This window comes from Cryptomeria japonica, chromosome 5 (assembly GCF_030272615.1).
Source record: "Cryptomeria japonica chromosome 5, Sugi_1.0, whole genome shotgun sequence".
Taxonomy (NCBI): domain Eukaryota; kingdom Viridiplantae; phylum Streptophyta; class Pinopsida; order Cupressales; family Cupressaceae; genus Cryptomeria; species Cryptomeria japonica.
The window spans coordinates 836,584,549-836,602,413 of NC_081409.1; the positions used below are offsets into that span (position 1 = coordinate 836,584,549).

General features: G+C 37.9%; 2 protein-coding genes across 4 annotated transcripts in view; both read right to left on the reverse strand.

Annotated features, from left to right (window-relative positions):
• LOC131052675 (formamidopyrimidine-DNA glycosylase) overlaps positions 1-17,865 on the reverse strand; it is a 245,963-nt gene that overhangs the window by 112,835 nt on the left and 115,263 nt on the right. For all 3 annotated transcript variants that reach the window (XM_057987249.2, XM_057987248.2, XM_057987247.2), the window contains 2 exons: positions 17,141-17,209; positions 16,803-16,928 (listed from right to left, as the gene is read on the reverse strand). In XM_057987249.2, coding sequence (XP_057843232.1) covers positions 16,803-16,928; positions 17,141-17,209 — 195 coding nt within the window. The remainder of the gene's footprint in view (positions 1-16,802; positions 16,929-17,140; positions 17,210-17,865) is intronic.
• Positions 12,730-14,690, reverse strand: LOC131876423 (uncharacterized). Its single transcript, XM_059221788.1, has 2 exons — positions 14,558-14,690; positions 12,730-14,317 (listed from the first exon to the last, which is right to left on the reverse strand). The coding sequence occupies exon 2, from the start codon at positions 14,313-14,315 to the stop codon at positions 12,930-12,932; it is 1,386 nt and encodes a 461-aa protein (XP_059077771.1). The 5' UTR covers positions 14,316-14,317; positions 14,558-14,690; the 3' UTR covers positions 12,730-12,929.

The window sequence follows — 17,865 nt, forward strand, 5'->3', positions numbered from 1 at the left end:
ATACCCTGCTCAAAGACTGAACTGACATCATCATAACGATCAAAAAGCCCATCAACAGTTGCTGATTTGAAAATTTCAGCATGCTCCAAAAAATCATTAATATCAAGTGAGGCACGTTTTTCTTCACATATATCTCAACAAAATCATCCTAGAACTCTACCTCATAAAGTGAGTTATCATATGATATCCCTGCTTTGATCTCAAAGAATGGATTATCAAAAACTTGAAAGCAACTTTCTAGGCATATCTTCCAGATGATCTAACTCTCCTTCACAAGGATTCTCTATGTTATCTTCTTCAAGAGGGCTCACATACTCTTCCTAGATGGACTGAAATATCAGCTTCATCATCATGCATTTTTTCCTTAGATGATCTAACTCTCCTTCACAAGGATTCTCTATGTTATCTTCTTCAAGAGGGCTCACATACTCTTCCTAGATGGACTGAAATATCAGCTTCATTATCATGCATTTTTTCCTCCATCACTTTAGATTTTGCAACTATCTTTAGATTCTCCATTTTAAATGTATGGTTAGTTCATCAAATTGAGCAATTCTTGCATCTCTCACACAAGGACTTATCAACTGTGAACATCTTTTCAACTCTGCTCTAGCAACTGTCAAAGTGATGCTCAAATGAAGCCCCAATGAAATTTACAAACAACTCAGCACTACCAACTATGCCTGCCAACTTGGATGAGCTTTAGCAATAGAAATCAATGCCACCAAATATAACGAGAAGCTTCTAATGCCCATGATTCCTTCTTGTTGAAGCACTTCACTTGAGAACTAAAACGTTAGCATATACTTTATCTAGTGTAGCCTTTATTCTTTCCTTTAGTAATTCTTTCTCTCACCTTTCCACATGCCTTCCCTTATTTGATGTCAACTTCCCTTCTTCAAACTTGGTTGATTTTCTGAATTTAAGCGGTGCCTTTATATTACAAATTACATTTAGCTCGGAAGACCTCCAATAGGGCACGATTGCTTTCTTGTGATTCCTTAAACTCACACGTCCCTCTTGAGGAAGTTGGTGGCTAGCTTAGGCCTACGATTTCCAATAGCTAGCGATTCACCTTTAAAAAATCTCCATGTCATGCCCCATCCCGGATCCTAGTCTCAGCCATCATAATCCCTAGTCACGGCACTTATAAACCCTAGCCAAATGTAATGTCCCCAATTTTAATAAAGTGACTTAATTAAGTTAATTTTTAAGTGGTCCTAAATTTTAAATAATATCATAAGGACTTATTTAATTAATTAATTTAATTATTAAATAAAGGAGCCCAAATTAGTAAAATAATAAACTACTGTCGGCCTGCTTGTAACCCTTCGGGAAACTTCCCGAAGCTCTTTAGAAGGCCGAGTTTGGCATAGTTGTATGGCATGGTGAATTTTATATTTTCTTTGTATCTGCGAATTCCAGTTGGAGTTTGGCACTATTGCAGTTTCGGAGGTGCAAGATCCTCCCTATTCTATAATCGCAGTTTCCGTGGTTAGCAGCCACCCTAGTCTGTTGTTGGAGATATCATTTCTGATATTTCACTTTGTACTTCATTGTCGGATCTATCCCTACCGTGTGGAAATATAATTACAAATATCTAGTTCTTGGCCATTCAATGTTGTTGGTGTATACTCTATGTTGATAATTCATTCCTATATCTACAATAATCTTATCACCGGAGAAATTATCGACGATTGGATCCTCCAGTGGAAGTAACATTGTTGTACGAAGTATTTGGAAGTGTGCAGCCTGCTTTTCTGTACAAGTAGAACTTTACATTCAGAGCCGAAGGGTGCCAAGTGTCGTTGATTGAGGGCCGAAGGTGTCGACGGTACTTTGCCCTCAAGTGCTTCCCTTGGGTACTTCCCTCGATAATTGCCCTCAGGTGCTCCCCTCGGCTACTTCCCTTGGGTACTTTGCCCTCACGTATTTTGCCCTTCAGTACTTCCCTCGGTAATTGCCCTCGGGTACTTTGCCTTCAGGTATTTCCCTCGAGTACTTACCTCGATAATTTCCCTCGGGTATACTTCCCTCGGGTATTTCCCTTGGGTACTTCCCTTTGGTACTTTGCCCTCAAGTATTTGCCCTCGGGTACTATGTCGTAACAGAGCGCCGATACATCACAGTGGTATGTGACGTGTGGTGGAAATTTGGGTATCGTACAGTTGGGTACATTACACCTAACCCTAGTCACCCCTTAATATGATTAAGTATAAGCAAATAAATAAATGCATGGGCCAACCTTAAGGAGAAGAAGCCATTATAGAACAAATAAGACAAAATATAAATAAATATATATTCACTCCTGATCTAAATATTGAAAACTATGTGATTAATTAAGGGGCCGATCAAGGCAACTAATCACCAACACTTAATTAATCAGCAGCCCTAGGTGAAAAGTTGCACCCCTTGGGAATTGAAGGGTTGAAAGGTCGTGTCTCTCGCCTTGGAGGATATAAAAGGAGATGAAACCCAATTAGGATGGGGAAGAAGCAGAAGTAGAAATAAGAATAAGAAATCTGAGCATAACAAATACAAATTCTGAGGTCTAGGAGTAGCAGATTGACATCAGAAAAAGGAATCAGAAATACATAGGTATCTACTAAAGGTGACAACCAATAATTAATAAAACAAGAAAAGACAGGCAGAAAAGGGATAAGCAAGTCAATTGAACATGAAAGATTCAAGTATCTGCAGCGATCATTATAAAAGAACAAAAATACAGTTGGATGTGGGCTCGATACCTGAGGCAGAGAAACTCCTCGTCTTCAAATTGTATGGGCACTCCTTGATTCAATGCCCCAGCACTTGGTAAATCTCACAAAACATATTTCTAGGGCAACAACCTTCCATGTGCCCCTCGCTTTTGAATTCAGTACACCATAGTTCATTATTTTATTGGTTCCTTTCTTGGCCTTCAATTCTTTCATCATTCTCAACATATCCCATCGAAGGGCTTGTATGGTTTTGGATTCTTCGTCACTGCTACCTTCGATGCTCTCGTCATCGTTGGTCTTCCTCTTCCCTCAGGAGGATGTTGCACAACGAGGCTATCAATCCCTCAATGAACCACCTCTTTTTCAACCTGTCGGTTGGCTAGTGTTCCATCTCGTTTAACAATTCTTTGAGCCTATAGTTGTAAGCGCATACCCTCTCATTTTTCCCTTGCTTGGTATTATAGATTTCGGCAACGATCTCATTGTCATCCGTCGGGAGTTTGAACTCCTCTTCGAATGCCTTCTTCAATTCAATCCACCCAACCTTGTCCTTAGCATCTAGGTCTATGTACCAATCAATGTCAATTCCCCGAACGGTGGCTGGAAATGCCTTCAACCAATAATCTTGGTCATCTTGGCCACTCGCCTCCCATATTGTTATACATGTCTTACAATGTCGTACGAGGTCTTCTAATCTATCTCCTGTGAACTTCAAGAGTTTTTTCCTTTCCTGGGTATTTTGGTTATGCAACATTGTCCTCGCTTGGAAGGTACCGTCTGTCTTCAACTATATTGGAGCATCTTGCTCTCCGCATTCCAATGCCTCTTTTGCACTCTCGACCACGTGAGCTCTCTATGATTCCACCATCTACGTCTTCCGCACCTTGGTCACCTTCATTTCTATTCTCTCTCCTCCTTAGAGTGTTCGACTCAGGCCCTCCTATTCTCGTTTCCTCAACAAGGGGCAAGTTCGTGCGAATTGGTTTCTCGCCTGCTTACTCCCCTGTGTGTCGGACCTAGGTGGACTGCTCCAACCGCTACGTTACAGTGCTTTCCCTACACTCTCGGCCATGCGCTCACCCTCTACACGTCTACCGCCAGCATCCCCAACACTCCCGGTTTTTCCATGTGTGTCGAACCTGGGTGGACTGTTCTAACCACTACATTCTGGTGCTTTCCTTGCACTCTCAGCCACACGCGCATCCTCTACACATCCAGCTCCAGCGTCTCAACACTCCAGGTACTTCCAGGCTCCTCTTTGTGCTCCCTCTAGCCAAGGGTCGGTGGATCACCTAATTGCTTGGTCTTGACCACAAAATGGCCTCTTCTCACCTTTATTGGGGTCTACGGGCATGAATCACTCAAGATTGACCCGACTTCTTTTGAGGCAATGGTGCCAAAATGTTTACTCCCTACGCTGTGGGTTCTCAAACTATTAGAAGTAAACAGAAAATAACAAGTGCATGAATAGCAACAACATATGTAATTCAAAAAACAATCATGGCAAAAAGATATAGCTTTTATTTCAACATGTAAACTAGATACAACAATAGTGGTCCTGTTCCCGTTACAATATAACAAATATATACCATCTGACAGTTAGCCGAGATACCTACCATTGACAACTACCCACTAACCCCTATGGGAGCATTACATAACCAAGTATTATTCATATGTCAGCAAATCAATGCCAACAAAGATCATTGTTGAGCAGCAAATACAAACTGGGATCAAACATGTAACAAATCAGATCTAGATTCATTATATCAAATAGATAATAGCTTTAATAATTAACTTTGTAGTATGCCAACCTTGTATAACCTATGCACTATAAGATAGCATCTATTATATTATCTCTAATATATATTCGATGTGAAATACATGTGTTTGAACATCGATTTGTTTATACCCTCTCAAGCAATCATATAGGGAAGGGAAGGTGTATGGAAGGGAAGCGATTATAAAATCGCCATCTAGGTAGACCACCTTGAGTGGATGTCCAATGTGCCTACCACGTGGGACCAAGAGGGTCCGCTCTTGTGCTTAGATAGGTGGTTATGGGACCGCCTATTGCGATATCCTCTCCCATCTCTACGATAATTGACTATGGACTTAAAGGGATGAGGCATAACAGGGAAAGCAGCTACAAGAACCCCACTAGATAGATCACTCAGAGTGGATTTCAAATTTGTCTGCGACTAGGCCCAAGAGGGTGAGTGTCTGCTCATGGGCTTAGTGCGGGGATGGCTTTGGGCGGACCTATCATGCTTCCCCCTCCAAACAAAATTATGATTGAATACTAGGTAGTAATATAGATATGATCTATGTAATTGAATGGAGATAATTACATATTCCTATCTAGCCCTAATGGTTGAAAATTACATATTCAATCAATATATTATATCTCTTGCATTGTTCGATATTCCGCCAATGCAAGTTCGTAACCTCTGCGTGTTGGATAAAACGTATTAGCTTATTCGGATCAATCTTCTTTCATTAGCAATTATCTTGTCTTTTGTCAGCACAATACATTCAATTTGTTTAGTATGTCCCATACATCACAAAACCAACACTTTGATATTCAAGAGAGAATTCATATACATTGATCAATTTACGTAAAGCAATTGGACTTAAGATTTATATAGTTGACACGAAGAGGTACATCTCTCTCTCACATCGAGGGATACAAAGAAGAGAAATCAAAACATTTGGTGAGATCATAATCGGTCAGATCAAAACTATTATTGAGTTACAGACAGTGGCGTCTTGACCTTGGTGGCATGCAAGGGGAACATGAAATTCCCTTTGTCAAATCAGAGAAAGATATGTTTGGCCCTCCGAACTATTGTTCAATTTTATAGTGAAATATATTAAATTATAAAAAATTGTGTTTATTAATATATTGAAACTCTAATTTAAAGGTAGAATTGTTGTTTCAGGATTAAATAATGGTATATCTCGAATGGGGACATTACAGTCGCATCAGAGCATGATCCTGTCATCTTGCAGAGTAAAAAGATAAATCAAGGAAGCCAGCACACTAGATGAGTAGGATGACACAAAGAAGGTCAATCCTCTCTAAGTATAAGGGCTCAAGGAAGCCAATATGGGGCGGCATGGCTCAAGGAAGCCAACACCCTAGATGAGTAGGATGACACACAGAAGGTCAAACCTCTTAAACTATAAGGGCTCAAGGAAGCCAATCTGGGGTGGCATGGCTCAAGGAAGCCAACACCCCAGATGAGTAAGATGACACAAAGAAGGTCAATCCTCTCTAAGTATAAAGGCTCAAGGAAGCCAATGGGGGGCGAATGACTCAAAGATGGCTCAAGGAAGTCAATCTCTCTAAAGATTGTGTTAATTGGCTCAAGGAAGCCAGTTCCCCTCAAGTGGATAGAATGGCTCAAGGAAGCCAGTCCCGCTCAAGTTGGGCAATGACTAAAGGAAGCTAGACTCTCTCAAACAAATAGAACAGGATCGCTCAAGGAAGCCAGTCCCTTCCCATTTCAGTAATTGCAACAAACAGGAACTCTTCTAATCTTTATTACTACTTGATTTATGTGATTATATGTTTGGTATTGTTAATATATGTGTGCAAGTTTATCTATGGACGAAGGCAAGGAAGACAACAATCGCTTGAGGACAAGCGAATTCAAGAGGGGGAGACTGTCATGACCCCAAATAGACTCCATCCAGTATTGTTAACATTAAGAAAGCTCCATATATTATCTCTATAAATGATAGACTACATGGATAAGCTATTACAAGACTACATATGGAGTTTATCACAAGTATTATGTGTTAACATTATAAGTGCACTTCCAACCTTCGAAGTTGTCAAATAGCATAGCCACACAAGGGGATAAACACTTCATTAAGATGACTATACATCATATACGCTTTGTTGGAAGTGCTTGAGGTTGATGTCCACAAATACGATGGCCAACTATAGTGATTACACAAGTGGAAGTCAGTGAAAGGGAACCAAATTATGTTACACATCAACAATTACCTTTGTGAAAATGGTAATGAATATCCGTGGATAAGGAATGATGATAAGATGAGACTCAAAACTACAATTAGTGCCTAATCTAATTTGGTGCGATCACATTAAAAGAAACTAACTTAGGGACTGACTAAAATAAAGTATTAAACATGATAAATGGGTGATATATAAGAGAGATGTGATGAGGTTAACAAAGGAACATGTCTCATAATTCCAAGTGACATATCCACCCGATGGAGCAAGTATATAATTGCATTAATAGAAAGGAATGTAAGGGGAGGAGGATAGGATTGGAAATAGTGAATTATCGAGTCACATAATCTGAAGATGCAGATAGAACAATGGAATCCGATGCGGAATGAGAATATGTAATTCAAATCAGTGGAATTCATGTATCGCATTCATGTCGGTGAACATGTTAGGAATACCAACATATATGTATACATTTGGAAAGGTGAATTCTTGTTTTCAATCAATATATTATATCTCTTACATTGTTCAGTATTCGGCCAATGCAAGTTCGTAACCTCTGCGAGTTGGATAAAACATATCAGCTTATTCGGATCAATCTTCTTTCATTAGCAATTGTCTTGTCTTTTGTCCGCACAATACATTCAATTTGTTTAGGATGTCCCATACATCACAAAACCAATACTTTGATATTCAATAGAGAATTCATATACATTGATCAATTTATGTAAAGTAATTGGACTTAAGATTTAAATAGTTCACACGAAGTGGTACATCTCTCTCTCACATCAAAGGATACAATTAAGAGAAATCAGAACATTTGGTGAGATCAGGATTGATCACATCAAAACTATTATTGAGTTACAAGCAGTAGCGTCTTGACCTTGGTGGCATACCAGGGGAACATGAAATTCCCTTTGTCAAATTAGAGAAAGATAAGTTTGGCTCTCTGAACTATTGTTCAGTTTTACAGTGAAATATATTTAATTATAAAAAATTGTGTTTATTAATATATTACAACTCTAATTTAAAGTTAGAATTGTTGTTTCGAGATTAAATCATGGTATATCTCGAATGGGGACATCACCGATTTCTATTTTTGGTTTGATCTCGAATATGAGAATAACTAGTGTTAACCAAAAGGATTTGAATTTATTTAGAAAAGAACATTGCGTTTGAGGTCATAGATGTGTGTCATGCTTCTAATCCTCATATTAATATATGTGAAGATCACCATTGCTTTAACACAAAGTGATATCCATGATATGGTGCAAATGTTGGATCAACTAAATTAAATAAGGAGTACAAATCTCCAAGGGTTGGTTTGGAACCTTCAAGACTCGATTCATCGTGTCGTCTCAATTTTTGAATTTTCAAAAATAGGCAACCCCTAAAAAAATTTATTCAAAATTCATAGTTCTTCTCTAAGGCACATTTTACGAGGTTTAAAACTCATATTTGTTAATGTCAAATTATCAATCTATGTGTTTGTCATTGTTGTCCAAGTTTTGGTTGGTTTTTGCTTTCATTTTCCTAGCTTTTTGTGCAATTTTGGGTTTTAAGTTCCTCTCTGCAAGTAGGAACTTTTTGTTGTCATTGCAAGTAGCAAAATTCTGTTGTCACTGCAAGCAGGAACTTTTTGCTGTCATTGCAAGTACACACTTTTTGTTGTCATTGCAAGTAGGAACTTTAATTGTAATCGGGTTCTATAAACCCGATTACAAGTCAACTCATTGTTTTAAAGTTTACATTACTTGTAGTCGGGTTTTTAAGACCCAATTACAAGTATTTTTTATAAAAGCAAAATGAAACGAATATTGCACTTGCAATCGAGGTTTCAAGACCCGATTGCAAGCCACCATTTTGTATGAGCATTTCATTATATGCTCACTTGCAATCAGGTCTCAAAACCCCGATTGTAAGTTTGTGCCTACCTTGCAAATCTTTTCCACTTGTAATCAGGATTTTGACGCCCGATTGCAAACATATTTCTTCCACCACTCTCTTTCGTGCAAGTATCTTACTTGCAATCAGGTCTTAAGGACTCGATTGCAAGCTTATACCAATCATGCAAGCTTCTTTACTAGCATTTGGGTTTCTAGGACCCGATTGCAAGTGTAAGTTTCAGCGTTCTCTTCCACTTGTGCTCAATCATTTCCACATTTCAAGTCGCAATGATTCACTTGCATTTCGCCTCCCAAGATCCGAAATTCGCTTTTTGTCTCCACATACTCTCATTCCTACATCTTTCCTTTGCAAGAGCAATACTTGCAGTCGGGTCCTAAAGACCCAATTGCAAGGGATTTCAATTGCCAGTGTTGTCATATGTTGATGACATTAAATGAAAAGAGTACAATGTCATATGTATAGAGAGAACTCCTCCTGAAGAACTAGTATTACCCCAAGCAACAAGATTAAGTTGGAGTTCATTGGCAAAGGACATAAGAACTATCAATGATGCAAGTTGATGTTCCTGGCCAAATACCTTCAGCGATCTCAAATATTTCAAGTTCCAGCATCCTGTAGCAGCATGAAGACCTCTTAGACAGATGATGATGTAAATAGTCATGTCTCAGACACTTAGATTAGTTTCAATTATGCATTTGTAATTTCCCTTTGACAAATTACATGTAATGCCAAAATTTGTAATTGCAAGTAGACACATTACTTGCATTCTTGTAACTTATAATTACATGTAAACAAATTACAAGTCGAAAGACACTAGGACTGTAATTACTTGTAATTTGGAATAAGTCATAAAAGTTGTGGAATAAGTCCTGGTTAGTTGGAATTCTCTCACTTTTTGCTCTTAGCCCTTCTCCTATATATAGGAGGGTGCCCTATGTAATATGGATCTTTTTAGCAAGCAAGAAAGCTTTGCAGAAATTTACAGCGATAAAGACTTTGTGTTTTATACTTGTAAATTGGATTCTCAAGAAATATAAAGTAGAGATTTGAGTTTCAAACATTGTGTTGAGGCTTTATTCATATATTCATTGTGTTCTTATATCACAGGTATATATTTTTCTACATATACTTGAGGTTTCAGTGACTTTGTTGAAAAGAACTTCAATCTAATTTCTTGTAGACTTTGTGCTGCAAATATTGAGGATTAAATTATCATAGTTAAGTGTTCATAATAGAGAGAGATTATAAAACTTTGTGCTTGTAGTTGCTCCTATTTATAGTAGTCTAGAGGTGCACCACATCAACAGATTTTGAGCTGTTGTAAGTTGTACATTGTTATCATATTAATCATTTTGTAAGGTAGATAGGATAGTAGACAAGTGAAGACTTTGAGCTTTGCTTCTACATTCCCATTCCGAGGAGATGACGGACGATTTTGTGCTTTCATGGAAACTTTGCTTCCTTTTTTATAAGCATCTTTATAATTGTTGGAATTACTTAAGTTTCTGTATTTGTTACTCCAGTTACAGTTTCTTTTCTGAAGAGAGAAAAGAATATCATCTTTTCTGGAAAAAGAGAAAAGGATGTTGTCCCATCCAAGTTAGATTAAGTGTTTATATGTTATAGTTAGTTTGTAATAGTAGGAAAGGGGGAGCCTTCCCTTGAAATTAGGAGAATTTTTAACTCACACGTTGTGGCTGAAACTATAATTTTGCACGCCTTCCCAGGTGTACAAAATTTTCAACCAACACATCAAAACCTACATTGCTTGAGGACAAGCAATCTTGGTAAGGGTAGACTCCCATGCCCCGTCCCAGGCCCTAGTCGCAACCTTCATTATCCCTGGTCACAGCATTTATAAATCCTAGTCACCACCTGATATAATTATATATAGGCAAATAAATGAATGCATGGGCCGACATCAAGAATAAGAAGCCTTAATAGAACATAAAGACTATAAATAAATATATATTAATTCACCCCTGACCTGAATATTGAACACTAAGTGATTAAATAAGGGTCCGACCAAGGTAACTAATCACCAACACTTAATTAATAAACAGCACTAGGTGAAAAGTCGCACCCCTTGGGGATTGATGGGTTGTGTCTACCGCTTTGAGGGATATAAAAGAAGATGAAACCCAATTAGGAAGGAGAGGAGGCAGAAGTAGAAATAAGAATAAGAAATCAAAACATTACAAATACAAACTCTGAGGTCTAGGAGGAGCAGATCGAGATCAGAATAAAGAATCAGAATTACATAGGTATCTACTAAAGGTAACAAACAATAATTAGTAAAGCAAGAAAAGACAAGCAGAAAAAGGATAAGCAAGTCAATCGAACAAGATAGATTCAAGCATCTACACCAATCATTATAAAACAACACAAACACAGATAAGGGTAAGATCATTGTTGAGCAGCAAGTACAAACTGGGATAAGACCTGTAACAGATCAGATCTACATTCATTATATCGAACAGATAATAGCTTTAATAATTAACTTTGTGGTATGCCTAACTTGTATAGCCTATGCACTATAAAATAGCATTTATTATATTATCTCTGATATATATCGGATGTGAAATACATGTGTTTGAGCATAGATCTGTTTGTACCCTCTCAAGCAATCATATACGGAAGGGAAGGAGGTGTAAGGAAGGGGAGCAATTCTAAAATCTCCATCTAGGTAACCCATAGTTGAAAATCTCGGACTCGCCTCGGACTCGGCAAACCAAAATTTTGGACTCGGACTCGGACTCGTGAAAGACTCGCGAAAGACTCGGCAAAGACTCGGCAAAAAAAAAAAACCGTAGTTTTACAAAAAAACATAAAGAAATTAATGCATTTAGAGAACATAAGTGCCATAATTGAAACATTACACATGTCATATGATCTACAAAGTACAAACACGCAATATTTGAAATTTCATCATTCATGGCAGCGTATTCAAGTTTCAAGTTTCAACTCTAAAATGTATAATACTATAATGGCAGCATAAGTATATAAATGTTCACAAAATTACATATAATGATATGTCCAAGTCCAACTGCAAATGTGAAAAACAGCAATGTGAATGAACAAACCAAAGAGAAGACTACATCTTCCTCTTTGTATTTTTCCTAATATAGCTCAATTTTTCAGGCCTTGAGCTAGAAGTAGTAGCAATGGATGTTGTGGTATCTAAATGGTGAGATGATTCTTCTTCAAAGTCATAGTCCTCATCATCATCCTCATCTTCGTCCTCATCTTCATCCAATCTTGCTCCTTCTGCATCTTGTGCTGCTCCTCTCTCTATTTCTGCAATTTCTTCTTCGGTAAGGAGGACATCATCACCATCATTTTGTTCATTCATGGTCCAATCACCATATGGATCAATTTCATCCAAGTCAATGGCCTCATGTGAAACACCCTCCACCTGTCTAACTCGAAGGCGAAGGTTGTACCGAACAAATACTAGATCATTGAGCCGCTTTTGTGACAATCTATTTTTCTTCTTTGTGTGAATGCTTTCAAAGACACTCCAATTTCGTTCACACCCAGAAGCACTGCATGGCTGAGACAAAACACGGATAGCTATCTTTTGAAGATTAGGCGTGCCGGCACCATAATTCTCCCACCATAAATCTACAAAAAACATTTAGAAATATTAGAATTGAGAAAAAAATGTAACAATCAAGTTTGTAGGTTTTTTCTTGCACTATTGAACTAAGTTACTAAATGTTTTACCTGGTTGTTGTTTTCCTCTCCTATCAATTGCTAGTTGTGATGAGAAGAGTCTCCCCTCTGCACTTTTGTAGATCTTGAACAATGGAATGAACATTTCCAAATTCAGAAATAGATACTAGATAGTCAAAGTGTCAAACTCAAATTCAATAATGAACATTTCCGAATTCATAAATAAAGATAGAGCAATTGCAAATATCAAATCTCACCTCCAACTCATCAAGAACCTTGTCTCTCAACTCAGGATCAGGTGTCATCTTATCAATGCATGTAATAACCCCTGCCATGACCTCCTCATCAGCCCTAAATGAATCAGAGAAGTAGAATTTCGGGTTCAAAAAGTAGGCGAAGGCATGTATCGGTTGGTGGAGTTGGTTTGTCCACCTACGATCAATGATGCGCCAAAAGATTTCACATTTTCTTGCATTTCCACGATAGTAATGTGAAATGGCCTCTTTGGCCCTATCCATGGCCTCATAAATGAAACCCATTGGCATGCCCTCTCCATCCACCATACGAAGAACCCTCACCAAAGGTTCTGTCACCTAAAAAAATTAAAACAAATTTTAAATTAATACAAAATCAACCCCTAAAAAATAAAATCAGCAAATAGACAAGATTGTATAAACTTTACTTTTGTGTTTGTTACTTACCGCAGTCAACTCCTCTCCACTTTTATTGAACCCATCATCAAAAACAATGGTCACAATCTTCTCTGCTTCAGGTCTTTTGGAGTATGCAGACCCCAACCAAGCATCTGACACAAACATCTGCTTAAGATGAGGAATGGCACTAAGAATGCTCTGCAAAGTGATGAAGTGGCTAGCAAATCGTGTCACTCCAGGTCGCACAAGGTCCTTGCCATTTGTGTATTTTCTCATCAAAGCAAGCACCCAAGTATGGTTGCAGATGAATTTGGTGACACTTTTTGCATCTTCAACCACCTTCTTCACCCATCCAATCTTCCCAATGTCCTCTAGCACCAAGTCCAAGCAATGTGCAGCACAAGGACTCCATGTAATCGAAGGATGCTTCTGCATAAGCATTCTACCTGCAGATACATATGCAGCTGCATTGTCCGTGATAATTTGGACAACATTCTCAACTCCAACTTCTCGAACCACACCATCCAACAGATTACACAAAGTCTCTGCATTTTTTATTTCATTTGAGGCATCAACAGACTTTATGAATACCATTGCACCATTTGAAGCCACCAAGAAGTTGAGAAGAGTCCTATTCCGTCCATCTGTCCATCCATCAGATAAAATGCTGCATCCTTTTCTCTTCCAATACCTTTTCTGATCATCAACCACACCTTCTGTATTTTTCACAGCTTTCTCTAGCAATGGCCCACTGAAGTCATGACCTGTTGGGGCCTTAAACCCCTTACCCGCCACTGTACATGCATTAACAAAACTTTCCCAATACACATTGTTTGCTGCATTGAAAGATAGATTATTGTAAAACCAAAAGTTTGAAGCTGCTATCCGTGCTTGTTCATGCTTCTCTTTATTCCATCCTGTACCTTTAAGTGAAGGTTGTGCACCTGGAACATTGCGTGGTACAAAAAAATTAGGGTCTGATCTAACAGGAGTGCCACTAGCCTCACCCTCATTGTCACCAAAAGATGAAAGTGACAGACGACCCCGACTATGACCAATGGGACCCGAAGTGGACAATGTGGGATTCATTGCAGCTGCTATGGCTTCTCTTGTTTTTTGCCTTTCTTCCTTATGCATATCATTCTCAGCAAGAATGGCCTTCATCTCTCTAATAATTTCAGGAGTTGATTTGGGGCATGCCTCCACACCATATCCAGGTATTTGTGCAAGGTGGTATTTTAATCTATTGATTCCACCAGTCATCCATCTTGTGCATTCGGTGCAAGTGACCTCCCCCTTTTTGCTTCCTGCAATCCCATATTTCCAAGCTTTATCTCTTTGTCTTCCTGACCTTGGGGTTGCCCTTGGAGTTGAACTTGCCATTGCTGATTTAACATGAAAAAAAAAAATCAGCAGGGTTTTATGGAAAATTAACAAAAAAAATGACAATGAATCATTTGGGAAAAATAGCATTCAAAAACAAGAAAAAAAAAAGAGGAAATAACTTAGGAAAGAAAATAGAAAAAAATTTGGCAGCATATCCCCTTGTTTTTCAAGATTTTTTTCAGTTTCAAAACAATGAAATGATTCAAATGAAAAAAAAAAAGAAAGAGAAAAATCCTTACCTAGATCTCTCTTGCTGATTTTTCCTTCTTCCCTCTACTCCTCCAAACCCTTCTAACCTGCTCCAGCCAAAAAAAACCCAAATTGAAGTCAAAAAATGAAAAAAAAAAGTGGTTTTAACCCCCACGGGCGCGTTTTTTCTGGGCCCACGAGTCCCTGTGAAAGACTCGCGAGTCCGAGCGAAAGACTCGCGCGAGTCTTTCGCAGGGACTCGCCTGGACTCGCCACGCGAGTCTTTCGCAGGGACGACTCGGCTCGCCAAAGGACTCGCGAGTCCGTGGCGAGTCCGAGGCGAGTCAAAGAGTTTTAAAACTATGAGGTAACCCACCTCAAGTGAATGTCCAATGTGCCTGCGATTGGGGCCAAGAGGGCGAGCATCCGCTATTGGGCTTAGATAGGTGGATAACAGGCCCTCCTATTGTGATCTACTCTCCCATCTCTACGATTATTGACTATTGACTTAAAGGGATGATGCATGAATAAGGAAAGAAAATACAAGCACCCAACTAGGTAGAACACACCAAGTGGATGTCCTATGTGCCTGCAACTAGGGCCACAAGGGTGAGTCCCTGCTCTTGGGCTTAGTGTGGAAATGGCTTCAGGCGGACCTATCATGCTTCCCCCTCCAAACCCAATTGTGATTGAATACTAGGTAGTAATATAGATCTGGTTGATCTTATTGAAGGGAGATAATTACATATTTTCCGATCTTTCTAACACTTGCAGACACAGCACAACTTTTACGATTTCACCTTTGCTCACACCACGATAAAATATTATTTATTTTGTAGGCAAAAACTTCAATAAATTTGAATATCCACACCTCGAAAAACCTAGAAAGATTAAAAAGATAAATCTTTGCTCTGAATCTTGCAAACTTTGAGCACAAGAGTGAAATCCAAGTGATTCCACATAAAATTAGCTGGGATAGATCTTTCACCACCAAAACCGATCCTTTGTTGTAGGGGTTTCTGTCCCAGGGCTTAAAAAAACAGAGCAACTCAAATCTTGCTCCAAAGGTTTATCAAAATGAATAATCCAAAACACCTTTCCCTTTTCTCTCAACCTCCCTTTATAACCCTGGGAGAACTCTCCGAAATAGTATTTTTGAAATTTAATTCAAATTAAACCTTCAGCTCCTTTAAATTGAATTTATTTTATAATTTCCTTTTTGAGCCTTACAGCCACATAATATAAACACCTTTAATAAATAACTAACATAAATTGTCCTTATTTAACTTTTTGACAACTAAAATACTAATTATTTAATATTTTAAATAATTAATATTAAAAAAAACGGAACGCCAAAACTGATCCTAGAAAGAACCAACAGACTCATTCCAAACACATGAACACGCCGCTAACTGAACTCTTATCTGAAAAAGCTTTCTCGGCCAAGAAATTAGGAGCTTCCAATGATATTGGAACGGAAAATAAATGGGGACATTGCATCTATGATGTACTACAGTGAAAATGGATAAGACAACAATCTGCAATAGTTACAATTTTAGAGTCACAGGGAGATATTAATTTCTCTAAACAATTGCATTTCAACAAACCCACCAAAAAGTCAAAATAGATTATTGTGTTGAACAAATAAAAATATCAGAATGTTGCTTTCCAAGCTGTAGTTGGCAGTTTGTGCCAAGTTGTTCATAAAGACATTTTTTTTTAGCCAAAGTGTTAATTGTATTAGTCAGCTATGTTACATACTGTTGTCATTTGTTCTCGATAGGTAGTTGTCTTTGCCACTTGCTGGCGGTTGGTAAGCTTAACCAACCATGGGATAGTATTTATTGTACTCATTTTGTTGTGTCGGGGACTATTTAACTATTGCACACATTGCATAGTGAATTGAATGATATATCCTTCTGAAACTCTATTGTACCTGGCATTGGCATATTTTGTTGTTCTATGTTATGTTAATGATATTTCCCTTTACTCTGTAGTATGTACATTAAATAGTAATTACCATATGTGGAGTAAACACAAGCAAGGAAAAAAAAACATTGGTAAGCCAAAAAACTTGCACCTAAATTCACATCTGATAAATATCATGGATAAATCAGAAACAAGGGTCCATTGGTGAGCAATATCAATAGTGATGTAAACAACAATAGCATTCAAGATCACTAAGGTTTAACCTATGATATGATGCATCTTCTTTTACCTGTCTGTCCCTTTTATTCAAGGAAAATCTGTTGCAACACAAAAATACATTCCATAGAATTAAAAAGAAGCACTAACCTGATCAAGCAGCAGGCTTTTGATTGCAATTTCCCTCTTGCTCAAAGCATTAATAAAAACATCCTCTGGCATTAGGTCCAACAGTGCATCAGGACCTAGCTCAGAAATTGGTGGAACCATCTCTGGCTGCATGAAAGAGAATCAAAATATTATTATTGCACTCAACAGAATACAAACAAACCAAAGTGGCTTTCAGCAAGGTACAAATTCAGAAATTCATTCCAAATTATATAAAGAATATTACTTAAAAATAACCAAAGTAAATAAAATCCAGATGTATTGGAAAACCATCACGTGGCAAAAAATGTCATTCATTAAAGATGAAATATAGATAATACATTTTCCAGCAGCCGGACTCTAGCAAAGCGCCTCTTGTCAGTAAATGACATCTCTGTACCATCATCTAACTGCAATATAAATAACATCTTCTTATTAATAGCACTTAAAGGACCATATCTCAAAACTATAAATTTCAAAACTAAATAGAAATATAGAAATTGGAAGCTTGATCATAGTTTTCTGATAACAGATATATTCATGCAGGACAGTCAACATTTTCCCAACAACTTTGTTGACAAAAACGTGATTTTCACTCGTGCAAATCTATGAACTCCTAAAGTGTCTGTCTCCTTCTATTGTCATGAGTTGAGACCCCTAGGTCAACTCAAAAGCCTACTTACATCCTCACTATCTCAATCAATGACAACTAAACTTCATGAACTCAAAAAATATTGTCACGGATTTTCGTGAATCAAAGTATAGTGGAACCATTGGAGTTTAAGCAGGAAGATCCCAAGAAATCACAATAAACACAATCAATATAAGGTGGATTAATAAACTACACTTTATCAATGTAAGCATTGCAATAAGTAGAACAAGATGGTGGAACAAAGAGATGTTCCAGATCCATGGTGCAACAAGTCCCTTGCGATGATCCCCAAATTCATGATCTGAATTTATATTGAGTTGGGACCTCCTTATACACTTAGAGGTCCTACATAGAAAACAACCATTGAAAAAGAAAGAAACCAAACATATAAATCTTGTAAATGCATCAATTACC